Source organism: Crocodylus porosus, unplaced genomic scaffold (assembly GCF_001723895.1).
Source record: "Crocodylus porosus isolate Cpor-Errol unplaced genomic scaffold, CroPor_comp1, whole genome shotgun sequence".
Taxonomy (NCBI): Eukaryota; Metazoa; Chordata; order Crocodylia; family Crocodylidae; genus Crocodylus; species Crocodylus porosus.
In genome coordinates, this window is record NW_017728948.1 from 34,713,290 (window position 1) to 34,728,023 (window position 14,734).

At 42.2% G+C, this 14,734-nt stretch overlaps 1 protein-coding gene across 3 annotated transcripts in view; it reads left to right on the top strand.

Moving 5' to 3' along the window:
• The window catches only part of RBPJ (recombination signal binding protein for immunoglobulin kappa J region), a 105,381-nt gene that overhangs the window by 24,145 nt on the left and 66,502 nt on the right, over window positions 1–14,734 (top strand). Inside the window, exons 2-3 of one of the 3 annotated variants that reach the window (XM_019553000.1) lie at window positions 5,910–5,968; window positions 6,806–6,896. The exons of 1 other annotated variant lie outside the window; for it this stretch is intronic. In XM_019553000.1, the coding sequence (XP_019408545.1) occupies window positions 6,844–6,896 (53 nt within the window). In that variant the 5' untranslated portion in view covers window positions 5,910–5,968; window positions 6,806–6,843. Of the gene's footprint in view, window positions 1–5,909; window positions 5,969–6,805; window positions 6,897–14,734 lie in introns of those variants that run through there. One more of the 3 variants, XM_019553002.1, reaches the window with a different exon arrangement.

Sequence of the window (14,734 nt, forward strand, 5' to 3'; positions counted from 1 at the left end):
GGCTTGTGGCGTATTTAAAGAACCGCAAAACAGACTGATGGAGCGTGTGAATTTACAGTCTCTTCCTCACTTTTCATAGAGTGGAGAGAAGAATCCTTTTATGAAAGTTAGCACATACCTCCAATAATGAATAGATATAAATATCTTAGAGATTTTTATCTTCCTCTTAACTCCTCTGTATTGATGACAGTAGTGAACAGTCCTATACACAAAGCTGACCTGAGCAGGGTACGAGGCCGGGGCAAATCAGCCACGTGGGGCCCTGCCCCCACTCGGATCCCATCCAGTCTGGACCTGAAGAAGCTGTTGCAGCCATCGGTAGGGTGGGTGGGGGAGGGTAGCGAGCGGCTGAACTTGAAGCAATCAGCAGTGGCTCCACAGAACCCCCCAGAGCATGGGGCTTGGGGCAGTTGCCCTGATTCACGCTCCTGGGGACAGCCCTGCTTATACATCTTCTATCACTATATCAGTCTTTTCCCTCCTTTTGGAAGGGGTGGCTTTAATGAATTGTAGAGAACACTGCATCTGTTCCTTGGCTGATGGGAAGAATGTATCATATGATGCCCTCAAAGAGGGAGGATAAAGTAATGCAAGGAGCATACACCTATTACTGTGTGCCGTAAAAGAAAAGAGATTCTCAAATACAAAATAAGGTGAGTCTTACTGGATTGTTGAAAAGTCCTAATCCAAAGAAAATTACCCTTTTCTCCTATACTGTTGGCTTCAGAGCCCTATTTGAGAAACAAACTTGTCTTTTGCAACAAAGCTATGTATATAAGAGAGTGAAGAACTGAGAGGTGTCAGAAGCATAAGTAATGATGTACAGAGTACATGACCTAATAGAAGCATCATGAAGTAGCATCCAGGAGGGCTGTAGATTATTAACCTGCGTATTTATCAAAGGCAGTGGGTGCTGTGTATACCTGTAAGTGCACCTGATAATTGAATTGTTCCTCAGCAGGTGCAGAGAGTTGTCAGCATTGGGAGCTGTTGTTTTCCAGGTGTAGAATGATTCATTTGGAAACAGAGGAGTATGTAATTGGTTTTTATGGTAATTCAGATCCTAACCAGAAATGGGGAGGAGCTCGTAAATAAGGAAGGAAGAGGGAGAAAGGAATGCAAGAAAAGAGTCATAAAACTAACTGTGCTAATGATATATCTAGTTGGTGTTGCAAAAGAAGAAACACTTCCTCCCTCTCTAACTCCCAAGCTGATAAAAAGTGAATTAATATTAAACACTGTGATTTTCTTTCATCATTGATGATATCTACCTAATATGGCCAGTTCTAAAATGAATACACTTCACCTGTTTCTTCTCCTTAACAAGATTGGTGGTTGGGTCATATTCAACCTGGGGAGAAGTGGGCAGCAGAGTCCCCCAGGGCTCGGTCCTTGGGCCCACGCTGTTCAATCTTTTTATCAGTGATTTGGACGATGGGGTGAAAAGAACCCTGTTTAAATTTGCTGATGATACCAAAATTTGAGCACACTAGTAGGGAGGGAAAGACTGCAGCAAGACTTGGATAGGTTACAGGGGTGGGCTAGCAAAAACAGGATGCACATAAACACTGACAAGTGCAGGGTGCTGCACTTGGGCAGTAGTAGCCAGCAGCAGAGTTATAAGATGGGAAATGCCCTTCTTGAGAGCACGGAGGCAGAAAGGGATCTTGGAGTCATTATTGACTCCAAGATGAACATGGTCCAACAATGTGAGGTCACGGTTGGCAGGGCTAACTGGACCTTGTCGTGCATCCACAGGTGCATCTCTAGCAGGGCCAAGGAGGTGATCCTCCCCCTCTATGTGGCACTGGTCAGGCCACAGCTGGAGTACTATGTCCAGTACTGTGCGCCCCACTTCAGGAGGGATGTGGACAACATTGGGAGGGTCCAGAGGAGGGCCACCCGAATGATCTGGGGACCACAGGGCAGACCCTACAATGAGAGACTGCAGGACCTGAACCTGTTCAGCCTTCACAAGAGAAGGCTGAGGGGGGATGTGGTGACAGTCTGTAAACTCACTAGGGGGGACCAGAAGGGTTTGGGAGAGACCTTGTTTCCCCTAGCACCCCCTGGCATAACAAGGAATAACAGCCACAAGTCGTTGGAGAGTAGGTTTAGATTAGACATCTATAAGAACTACTTCCCAGTTAGGGCGGCTAAGATCTGGAACCAACCGGGGGTCTTTAAGAGGAGGCTTGATGCCTACCTAGCTGGGATCATTTGAGCCCAGTTTTTTTTCCTTCCGCCCTGGCAGGGGGTCGGACTTGAAGATCTGTAAGGTCCCTTCCAACCCTACTTCTGTGATTCTATGATTTATAGGGACAGAGAAATTACAAAGGCAATCCTAAATTGCTCCAGTCTGCCCCAGCACATCTGTGCAGCCTGAACTCATTATGGTCTTTTCTGTTCTTCTTTCATTTTGCTTTCGAGCCCTCATTTACTCTAATGTAATACTTTGGTTCACAAAAATCTACTGGCTTAGCTCTTGAGAGTTTTCCTATTTAAGTGTTTTTGAGAAGGTTCTAAGTAGGGTGAGATTTACTCTCCAGCAGTTACTACTTTACTTTTCAGAAGTTTTGTAAATATTTCTTATCTGTAGTATCTTGTAAGATATGAGGCTTATTCAGGATCTGATGAAAGAAACAAGTACTGCTAACTTCTTAGCACTTGTGCACAATGACAGGATTCCCCAGTAATATCAAAGGTGGCAATACTTTTTTTTCTCATGGGAAATGTTTTTTTTATTCTGTTTCTCCACCACGACCACCACTCCCTTCTGCACTAACATGCACACATAATAAGGTAGGAAGGTTGTAAAAGTTACATAAATACATTCTAAAACTGACTAAATATTCTCCAATACAGTTTCATGGCTTTTCATGGAAACTTTCAGAATTTATATTTGCCTGTACAGCAGTTCATTTTTTTTAAAGTGTGGTTGGAGTGTTGTAGCTGTGATGGTCCAGGAAATAAGTGCAAAACAAGGAGTTATTTGGTAATATCTTTTATTAGGCTATCTGTATAGTTAGGAGAGATGTTAAACAAGCTTTCAGGCACAAAGACCCAAGGAAGGTCACTTTGTGCCTGTAGCCTTGCCTAACATGTCTTCCAACTATGCAGTTGGTCCAATAGAGAGCACTAAAAAAACCCCCCTTGCTTCCCACATATTTTAAAAGCTATTTTAGATATAATGGTTTGGATTGGAGAAAAACAGAATTACTAACTGCCTCCTAACTTTTCCGTTTGGTAACTAGTTCTGTATTTTTAAGAGTTTTACATAGATCAGCATGACAGCGTTTTATTTTTTCCACTTGGAGGTCTAGTTGTCCTTTCAATTAATGGTCATAATGAGGAAAGTAAAAGTAAAATTGCCTATTTATATTTGACACATCTTCTGTTTATGTATTCAGAGTTACCTTCTTATCTAAGTGGCAGAAGAACTTTATTTTTCATCACTGCAGAAATATAAAATAATCTGGATTTTGTTTTTAGTCTTAACTAGCACAGCTGCAAAATAAATACCAGCTGCAAACACTGCATTCTATATAATCAAGATATCAGAAAGAACAGATTGTCTTTCGAAGTTTAGGTTGTATTTGCAAGGCAGACTGCTGAAAAAGTCTTAATTTTCAGATTCTAGACTTTCATAGGTATTGTACAAAATAGAATTGTGTTTTCCAGTTTTATCCTGATTTTACCCTATTATATATGGAATTTAAGGCTTCATCACTGCAAAACGTACTGATTATTTCTGTAGTCATTTTTGCATATTCTTTTTTTTTTCTTATTATTGTACTTGGGATGTGTTTACTTCTCTTGAGCTCATCCTTGGCAGACTACATCTCCGTACTTTTAAAAGAATAATCTTTCATATTTTGAACTTTTTTTTACTGCTCTGCTATTTCAGTACACCTGCAGATGGAAAAAGCTTATAATTTAGGACTGAAGTATCATTAAAGACTAATGTTATTACACTATATACATGTATGGGTAAATATCACAATAAATGTTAGCATATTTTGCTGGTATACAGGTTTGCACTCTGTAATTCCCATCCCTCAAACACATAGCTCCATCTGGTAGGAAATCAGCAAAGCAATGCATAGCCAAGCAAATAGCTATAACGTTAGAATAAATACTGTTACAGCTAAAATACTCTTCATTTCTAATAGCACAGATTTTAATAATGCTCAGGAAATTACTACTAGAAGTTTCCCTCAAAATTCAAGATTCACTTTCTTCCTTAATCTTTAATAGTTTATTAAAAGTACAATAAAATCCTAAATTTTATAGAATGGTCTCAGCTTTTCATGCTACAGAACTGTAGTGACAAAAAATCATTAGGAAACTCTCTCATGCCTACAGTCTTCTTCTGTAGCTGAGCTGTTTTTTATTTTTATTTATATTTGTTTTTTATATCCTTCACATGTCCTTCTCTTTTGAACTGGTACAAGATTTTTCTCTCTCCTTAATTTGAAATTATAGCAAGAACTTTACTTTTATGCTAGCTAGAGGCTGAGTGTAAAGGTGGTAATGAAATTCCCTGCTGTGCAACTGTTGGTGGGGGGAAAGAGCACAGAACGATTACCATGCCTTGGAAGTTGAACAGTGGCTACAACTTTCTCAGCATTCCAGAGCCTCGGAAGGGTCTTTAAACATTGCAGAAGTTCTAAGAAAAATATATATTTCTATTTTTCTGTTTATTAACCATTTGGGTAAATGAAGTTAGCTGGTCTTTTAAGCGAAAAGCAAAGATTTCTTAGGGTGATAGCTTTTATTATGTCAATTATGTAGTTGGGATAAAGTTAGACAAGCTTTGAATGCAAGACATTTTTTGTTGGTCTCTTTAGAACATTCCTTCTTTGTAGAGGCACCCTTGCAAGTTCACTTTGGTCCCTTTACCACTTCCCTGCTGACTCATTCACAATTTCTGTTATAGTATGCAGTTTTGACATTGCATGGAATGCTGGCAATTCAAAAAAGATCCGTTATGCTTCAGGATTTTGTGATTCATGTGAGACAGCTTCCATGTGATGCAAATTTAGGGTTTTTTTCCTTCCACTTCAGAGCTGGAAGGTGCTTTTAAGGACCAGAATCACTGTTCTTTAAACGTGGTAGAAGTTTGGGCCTCAGAACAGAATTGTAGGCAGTGCATTATAAAGGACAATCTCACGTTGGCAGGAAAATGGCCTAATTAGTCAAACAGTTCTGTTTCATTTCTAATTTCTCTCAGTTTGTGGGTTCTAAAGCACTGAGCCACAGAAGCAGCAACAACAACAACAACAAAAGCAGAACAGCTTATTTAAAATAAATTACCACTTCATAGAGTTTACATTTTTCTGCTTTTGTCTGAAACTAACTGTAATTATTCAAAGTTGCTTTAAAAATATCCCCATCTTAATTAAGGGTATCTGCTCCTCTTTGGTGGTTATACTTTGATCCATTGAAAATACATTTTTACTCTGATTTGCATTACAGGGTAAATATAGCTGTGGGAAAGTGAGTAGGATTATTTTCTGAGAAATAATAATTCAATTGCAGAATGTATTTACTGATGGTGATGCACAAGTGAGAGAATGGAGCTTGGCTTCAAGATCCCAGATTAAAGTTTTGCTGGTATAGCAGTTAGAAAAAATTCTATTCTTGTAAATTGAATAACTAGACAGTTACTTCAAGCCAGAAATATGGTTCTCTATGATATTTTAGAGTTGTGTTTGGATTATAACCAAATATTAAAAGTTTACTAATCGTTTAACTGGCTAATTTTGTCAGCAATTTATATGATTTTTACTGCTTGCCAACTGTTGTTTCTTCCTCTTTTGGTGGATAAAGATATTTCTGACTAGAGCCTTACATTGCACATTCCCAATGCAATCACAATAGCTGAGCCAAATTATATTGTGTTTTAGGGACTGAGATTCTGTTGGCATGCTGATTTTTCAAGCTGATATCTGTTTCAGTTGATGAGGTAAGTGTCTGAAAATCTGCGGTTTGCCCTGCAGATTTGAGCCAACCTTATGTATATTTATTAGATATTGATTCAAAAAGCAGTAGCATATCATCTTAAAGGGTTCTATAAAAATCACTCCTCTTATAACTATGTGATACTGGTTTTTCTGTTTTAAAATCTTTGACAGTGCCATCTTGCACATAGGATAACTACAGTGAAAGTTGACTGCATGAAAAGTATCTTCATTTTTATGGTCTGACACAGTAATCCTGTAGAAAATCTGTATCAATACTGACTTGCTTTCTGGATTGATTATTTTTGTGCGTGGCACAATTTCAGGGGTTTTAAATGCCTTAAAATGTTATCCATTTCAGATTGGGTTGTACATTTTTGTTTCTTTGAGAGTAGATAGTGATTTGAAGATATTATTTTACACTTGATCTTAGCCAAAAGGCTGAGAAGCGATGAGGCTTTTTTTCCATAATCAAAACTGCTGTTTTACACACAGGTGAGCTTGTTTACTCCTGCAAGCTCTTTGAATAAATCAGTTAACTTTTAATCTGAACAGAGATGCTGCCTTCAAATCCAGTTGTATCTGCTGCTGTTTCCTTTCTATAGGATTTGGAAAAAGAGGAGGACAATAATGTAAGAAATGTGGGAGGATGAAAGGGGGTCAGAAAAGGGAGAGGGAGTTTCTAATTGAACCAGTGACTACCAGCAAGAGGGAGTGACTAAGTGAAACAGAGCTTTTGTATTGTATTTGTCAGTAATAGAGCTGGTAAAATGCCAAATGTGTATATAGTGCTGTACAGTGGAGGCTTGTTCCAAACAAGTAACATGTTCCCCTTTCTGAAGGACTTGCTTTCTGAAGTAGACTGGAGCAGTTCAGGATCATGCAATATAAAGATGTGATGGTGCATGGTCAGTGGAATCTGTTCTGGAGCAGGTAGGTTTTAAGAATTTTTTTTTGAAGGGCAACGAAGAAATGTTCTCTCTGAATAAAAGCTGTTTTGTTCTGTCACCTCTCAGCTTCTGAAACCATAGGGGCAATAGGCCATCTGCTTCCTCCAGCACCTCGGGGAAGAGCAACCAAAGGAGTATTGTACTGGGGGTAGGAGTGGCCAGCTGTGGTTTGCTGTGTGCAGCATTATATTGGTTTTTAGATGCATTGGGAGCCTTTTAGTTCTTGCCTTTGATTTTTATAAGTTGGACAAGACATACCTGGGCAGTGGTAGAAGAGGGTTGTGGAGGCAGCTGTTCACTGTGCATGGGTGGGGAAGACAGGCCCCTTCTACGAAGGACTGAGGTTTACCAACAACATTCTGCCTCTGTATTATGTATTTGTTTTTTGTCTGTCTTGCCTAATTGGAGGTTAAGCTCTTGAGGACAGAGACTGCTTCTACATATGCTTATGTGGCCTCCAGCATAATGCGGCCTTGATCCCAATTGAGCTCTCTAAGCACTACTAGCATTCAAACAAATGTGAGTAGTGGGATGGTAGTCTGTAATGATTTCATTAGCCATGTATGCCTGATAGTGACTTGGTGAGCTCCTGGTTGTGCTGACTGACAGGCACATGCCCTGAAGGTTGTTCTTGCAAAACCTGTGGTGGATGGACAGAACTCATTTTTTTCCAAAGAACAGTTTTGTTGCCTTAGATTTGCAATACTGAGAAGAGAGTGCCTTTTAGATGCTCAGTGGCTGTGCAGGCTGGCAGCATTACCAGGTGATGGATTTTTTTGTTTTGTGTTTTTCCTTTCTTTATTTTTGTTACATGGTATCTACTAACATTTTTTTAAACAGACAGCACTGGTTGCATCTTTTGTAACTATGGTGCAGTATTGAATCCTCATCACTTTCAGTAGTTCCACATCTTAAGTAAAACCGAGCAGCTGTAATAGCAATATTTTTATTGAGGAAATGACATAAAAGCCACTTGCATGACCATGTTTAAGTGTGAAGAAGTAACAGAGAAGACATTTAAAACATTTAGGATGTAAGCAAGAGGAGGAATTAATTTGGGACTCCTGCTGCTTTCTTTAGGGAGTCTCTCAGGGCATGAAGTTAGAAATTTTCAAAGCCTTTGTTAAGTAAGGCTGCAGTGGCATCAAAGGCCAAAGCCTCAAAAATTCTGATTATCAATAAAAGTTAAGGGGGATGGTTGGTACTGAAAACTTTTGGATGCCTAATTTATAGAATCTCAGGAATTGGAGAAGATGCATTGAATTGTGTAATCCGTCACTTTGTAAAAACTGGAGGCTACTCTAAAACATAATGCTACTAAGATTTATCTTGTTGAGGATTTCCCCCTCACCCAAGCTTTTAGAAAATTCTAATGAATTTTTAGATGATTGAACGTTTCATTGATGGTTAAGTTATTTGAACTGTTTGTTCATTCAATGCCTCATTCAAATTTTGAAGACTGAGATGTAAACGATTTTTATATTTCAATAAAAAATCTGCATGTTTTGATTTAAGTATATAATCTATTAATTAGGGTGGGTTTTTTTAGACTTCTTTAGATCCCTTAATTTCTGCAGCAATTTGAAAAAAAAAAAAAAAAGATCTGTAATTTTTAAAAACTTCTTTAGTTGTTTTATTTTTTTTAAACCTATAGTTTGGCTTCTATAAGTTGCAGACTTTAGCTTTGGGAAAACATATAATGCCACCTGTTCAATTCCTATTTTAAAATCAGGGTCCCAACTTCCTATACATGCTATTTAACAGTTCTTGACAACTGTTTCAGCTGTCATCGATATAACTGAAAATGCTCTATTTCACTGGGAATTGTATAAGACCCTCTTGTCAATGCTTAACATGAACCCCTTCCACTCCATTTTGAAAAATAAGGGAAATTGGCATGTTAAAAACTTGTAAAGGTTGCCTCTTAAATCTCGCACTCCATCCATGACAACAAGCAAATAGTAACTATATGACTCAATGACTAATGTTAAACATGCGTTTTCTAAAAGTTACTGGGTGAAATTCTGTGGTTTCTATTAGATAAAAGGTAAACTGAGATGAGTCTAATGGTCCCTGCTGGCTCTAGTATCTGCAAAAAACATTTGTGAATATAGATCCAATGAATGGAAAAATTGCTTTGTATAAATGGATAAGGTAATCTTCTAGGGGGGTTGTTTTGCTTTTGTTTATTAGCATATCACTGCATGGGAGGACTACTTTTGCTTTGGTAATATGATGAAAGTAATTTCACCAATGTTAATGGCTACTTAGGTTGTCCTGGCCATATAGGCACAGGAAAAAATATACTTGATGATTGAATTAGGTGAACAGCATAGAAAAATTTAGGCCATGTACAAATGCTCATTTCAGGCAGTGGAAAATTTCCACTGCTAGAAATGATATACCTAGTCATTCTGCAACTGCTCCTTCTCCACTGCTACTTTCATCTCCCTCAGATCAGGTGATCCTAGTCTGGGGAAAGCTTGGGCTGCTCCAGTCTTCGCATTCTTAGGGGACTGGAGCAGTGGGGCAAAGCCCTCTGCCCACTTCTCACCCTGGTGTCTCTGGAAGAAGCAGGCAGGGAGCTTGCAATGTTATTCCTCCACTTAGTGTCCAGGAGCTGAGTAGACAGAGCAGGGGGAAAAATCCTCCCAACTGTGAGGAGCAGGAGAGGGCTTTGTCTTGCTACCCATGAGATTGCCTCCCCAAGCCTTGTTCCCAGTCTATCTGGCTTCCCTTCCTCTTCCAGCTGACTTGAGAGGGACTGGGGAGGACTAGGTGAAGCAGACAGAGGACAACACTGCTCCCTGAACTTGGCTCCCAATACCTGCAAGCCAAGCAGGAGGAGGAGCAGGGCAAAGGCCCTGTCTTCTCACGCTGGTAACTGATGTGAGAAACGGGGGGAGAACAGCTGGTGGGTGTTCCTCCTTTCCCCTCCTGGTTGACCCTGGTCTCTGGAAGATATGGGGGCCTTTCTCCATTTTGCTGCTGCTGGGGAAAAGTTTGAAGATGTTCAGTCTCCAGGGAGAAATTCTCCTGGGAGTGATTTCTACTTGTTTGCCAGGCATTTTTTCCTGGAATGGCCATTTTTGCTCCAGGAGAATAAACTTGAATATCTGCACTGAATAACTTTCAATGGTGGGAGAACAGTGATTCTCCCTGTAGAAACTGAACACCTGTACACAGCCTAAGACTGTTTTTTCATTCCTGTCACCATGGTACTTCGTCGCTTATGTGATGCGTCTGTCTGAATATAAAAATCTGCAAATACAGAGTTAGTGTATCTGTGGACCCAAAGAACTTAAAATCTTACCCCATAATTGACATTCTAACACTGAAGTATAATAGAAGGAAAATGAGGAAGATTTTTGACAAAGTTATTGTCATATGTTGACTTTGACAAATTCAGAACGTTTCTAGCCATGTCTTTCACACCTTAAAGTTGTGCGTTAAAAATGATACACCTTACCTCAGTTAGCAGACTGTTAGCTAGGTGTAGGGTTTGCAGAAATAAGAGGAAGATTCAGATTTTCATCTGCTAAAAAAAAAAAGAGAAACGGCTAGATTTAAAGTTTTGGTAAGCTTGATATCAAAATTAGTATTTGGTTTCCTGTTATGTGTTGAAATTTATTGAGGCAGTTTAGAATGCATATAAAAATTTTGCCTAGATGTTACTTCTTTGTAAGATGCTATTTTTTTTAGCCTCATGAGTATATTTCAGTTCTCAACTCAGTATTATCTTGTTTAATGGATGGTTTATTTCCAGAGCTTAAATTTAATATTTGAGGAGCCAAAAATTCCTGTCCCATTCCAGATTATTCTTTTCTTTCTTAGCCAATTTTCATTCCATAAGATGGTGTACCATACAGATCTACAGGATGAGATTTCCTAGAACTCTGTTTTTTTATTAACATCCAAATATCTTTCATGCCCTAGTCTGCTATTTGTCATCCTGCTTTTTTAATAAAAAATATTATCATTTGAAAGACGCTCTACTCACTGCTTAGTAGACACAGCTTGCTTGTGAGTGAGGAAAAGAAAGAAAAGTAATAATATGCAAAAGAGAAGAAATCATCCTATCTGATTAAAGCAGAATTCAGTTTTTGTTCAAGTTGTATTCCAGTTAACTATTGAAATTTCATGTTCATCTCCTCCATAAAAGTTTCTTAAATATGTTTTGGGGAACTGTTTTGGAGAACTGTAAATATTTCACTTTTATATATTGCAGCAGCAATGTGTTAAGCATCATTTATAAAATTCTTCTTGTAAAGAACATACTATTAATGTAAGCATGAAAATGTAGTATCAAGGGTTATCGATAGACAAGAAGACTGACAACATAGCAGCATATAATATAGTTTTTATTTCCGTAGACCCATCTTGATTATGGCATCATTACGTTAGCTGCTGGACAAACATACTGGAAAACCTACTGTGTGCCCAAAAGTCTAGCAGTCTAAAAGATCATCTGTCATTTACAAGTTGTGGGAGAATGATAAAACATACAAACACAGGCTGATGCTTGTTCTTTTTATGAAATAGAAGCTTTCCTCTAGTTGCTCTTCAGTCAGGATAAAGCTACATATATATATTGTTTTACAAAATTAACTGGTGCTTCATGTGCTATTCATGTCCTGGTGCTTCATGTGCTGGCTGGTGCACAGGGGGAGCGGCATCAGGAGACAGGAGCAGACAGCCCAGGACTGCCTGTTCCCTTGTCTCTGCGTACTGCAGAGTTGCCATGCTGAGGTACCTGGCATCCCAGCCAACTGCTCCCCTCTGCAGAGCCCCTGTGCTGAGGCACTTAGAGACAGGGGAGGAGGCAGCCCTGCCTTTACATGTGGTGCCTGTCTCAGCTGCTTTGGAAGTATGTCACATGGGGTGCCCACTCAAGCCTGTCTGGGTTCTGTGCCTGCACACGTGCAGCCATGTACAGTGTGCATCCCAGGCTGGCTGGAGTTGGGCATTCTGTGTGGCATGTGTCCCAGGGCAGGTGCCAAGTGGCTCAGGGTGGCCACCATGTACAGTGCAGCTGCTGCTGGCTCTATTGCACCAGTTATTCCAACCACTCTGGGACCTGTACCTCATGCAGTGTGGATCCCAGACTGTTGGAGCAACAGTCAGATCAGGTATGCTGGAGAAGGAAAAAAGGAAGGGGAGGTGGGGTCCGTCAGCCTGATCCAGTCTGTGGACCAGCCTTGTGTCCACTAGGGGTGCACCAATATAGATTTCCTTGGCCAATACCAATAGCCAATTATTAACTAACAGTATCAGCCAATACTGATCCGATAACTGATTTACAGGAATGCAACTGGGCAGTGTGGATAATAACTCAAAAATAAGTTCTTAGTTTTGTATATTGTGGAGGGGTGGGGATGTGTGTGAGGGAGGATATGAGGGTGTGGCTGTGTGTGCAAGGCGCCTTAGGGCATGTTGGGGGCAGCGTGTGGCTATGTGGCATTTGCGGGGGGTGTGGGACCCCCACACTCTCCCCCCGCCCCTGCATTGGGTCAGCAGCAGCAGGTGGGGCACTTGGGGCACAGCTCCGGCCCACACTGTACATCGCAGTGAGGGGCAGCACTCCCTACCACTCAGGCACAGCCCCTGCACTCACTGGGCATGGGAGAGAAGCCCCAGGTACTGGAACTGTCTGCTCCCCCCTCCCCCCTAGGGCTGTGCAACATGGGAGAGAAGACCTTGGCACCTTCCCATGTGGGGTGGGGAAGGCACTCTGCTCCAGTGTGCGGGGCTTCTCTCCCATGCCTGGTGAGTGCAGGGGCTGCTCCTGAGTGGCAGGGAGTGCCAGGGATATAGATAGTTTCATAGATGGCCCAGTAAAAGATGCAGCCCTTGCTGTGATGTGCAGCACTGGCCAGAGCTATGCTCTGCCAGGCACCTGTGCCCTAAGCACCCTGCCTGCTGCTACTACTGCCACCACTTGCCAGGGTTATACACCATGGGGGGAGTGTGCAGAGGGGATCCCCACATACCCTCCACTCACCGTCAGCTGCACACTGCCCAGCCAAGCTCTGCGCTGCTGCCAGCCCTGGGCCCACGCTCTGCGCTTCCCCCCACAGCTGCAGCTCTGCCCCTGCTGCTTCCCTACCTGCTGCCGGGACCCAGCAGGAGACTGGGGAAGCAGAGCAGGTCCCCGGGGGCTGCAGCAGCCCCTTCCGGGAGCTGCAAGCTAGTTGGGCTGCTCCCTTTCGCCCTTGAGGGTGGGAGTGAGGCACAACAGGGTATGTCTGGGGCTGTGTGTACATGTGGGTGCCTCACTCCCACCTTTACGGGCGGAAGGGCTGGACAGGGCACAATTTGTTGGTGGGCACGGCGGGCTGCATGAAACTGCTTGGTGGGCCAGATGCAGCCCACCGGCCATATTTTGCCTATCCTGGTATAGTGCATATAGAGGCAATTGCATAATAACTCAAAATGAAGTCTTACTTGTGTTTATTATATGGGGGTGGAGAGCAGGGGGGTATAGGTGGCATTTGTGTGGGATGCATGTAGGAGAGTATGGGGGGCATTGTGTGGGTATGGTGGGGTATGTGGTTGGGGTGTAGGGTGTGTTTGTGGGTACGGGTGGGGGGTATGAGGCATCTGTGTGTGGGGTGTGGGTGTTTGTGTGTGGGGGTATGGTGGGGTATGTGGGAGGGTGTTGGGTGTTTGTGTGGGTATGATGGGGGTGGGATGTGGGGCAGGTGCGTGTGTGTGTGTGTCTGGGGTGTGTAGGAAGGTGTTGGGGGATGTGTGTATGATGGGGTGTGTAGCCAGGATGGCTGGGTTGGGTGTCCACACATAGGGGGGTTTCTCTTCTGGCTTATGTAAAGATACTTGAATCCTCTGAAATATTCTGTATCATGAACATTTTTTCACTTATGCAAGGCCAGTTCAAACCAACTTTTATTTTTGAATATGTTTTACTACTAAAATGTAGATATGTTAGAAAAAAGAATTGTGAAGGGCCTTGAGAGTCATCTAATGTGGTGGTTTTTAACTTGTTTTTGTTCATGGACCCCTAAAAAAATTCTGAATGGTGGTACAGACCACTTTGAGTTATAAGGGTGGGTAATCACGTACTTTTGATAGATCATGGTTATCTTTTGTGGACTCTTTAGACATAGTTTGTAGACTCCCAGGGGTCTGAGGGCCACAGGTTGAAAATCACTCATCTAGCGTAATGATTCTCAACTATGGTGTTGCAGCATCATAGAATCAGTGAGTCGGAAGGGACCTAAACAGATCATCTAGTCTGACCCTCTGCCATGGGCAGGAAGGAGCACTGGGGGTGGGAGGGGTCATGAGACCCCAGCCAGGTGCCTGTTCAGTCTCCTTTTGAAGATTTCCAGGGAAGGTGAGAGCACTACCTCTCTGGGAAGCCTATTCCAGGCTCTGGCCACCCGTACAGTGAAGTAGTTCTTCCTAATAGCTAACCTAAACCTGTCCTCCCTCAGCTTGTGGCCATTGTTCCTGGTGACTCCAAGGGGGACCCTGGTGAACAGACTTTCCCCGAGGCCCTGCTGGTGGCCCCAATGAAGTTGTAGGCAGCCACAAGATCCCCCCTCACTGTCCTCTTGCAGAGACTGAAGAGATTCAGGTCCCTCAGCCTCTCCTCATAGGGCTGGCCACGGAGGCCCCCAACCATACAAATAGCCCTTCTCTGGACCCTCTCCAGGTTCTCCATGTCCCTCTTGAAGTGCGGCGCCCAGAACTGGACACAGTACTCCAGCTGCGGCCTGACCAGCACCGCATAGAGGGGGAGCAAGACTTCTCTGGACCTGTTAGTGATGCCCCTGTTGATGCATGACAGGGTGCGGTTGG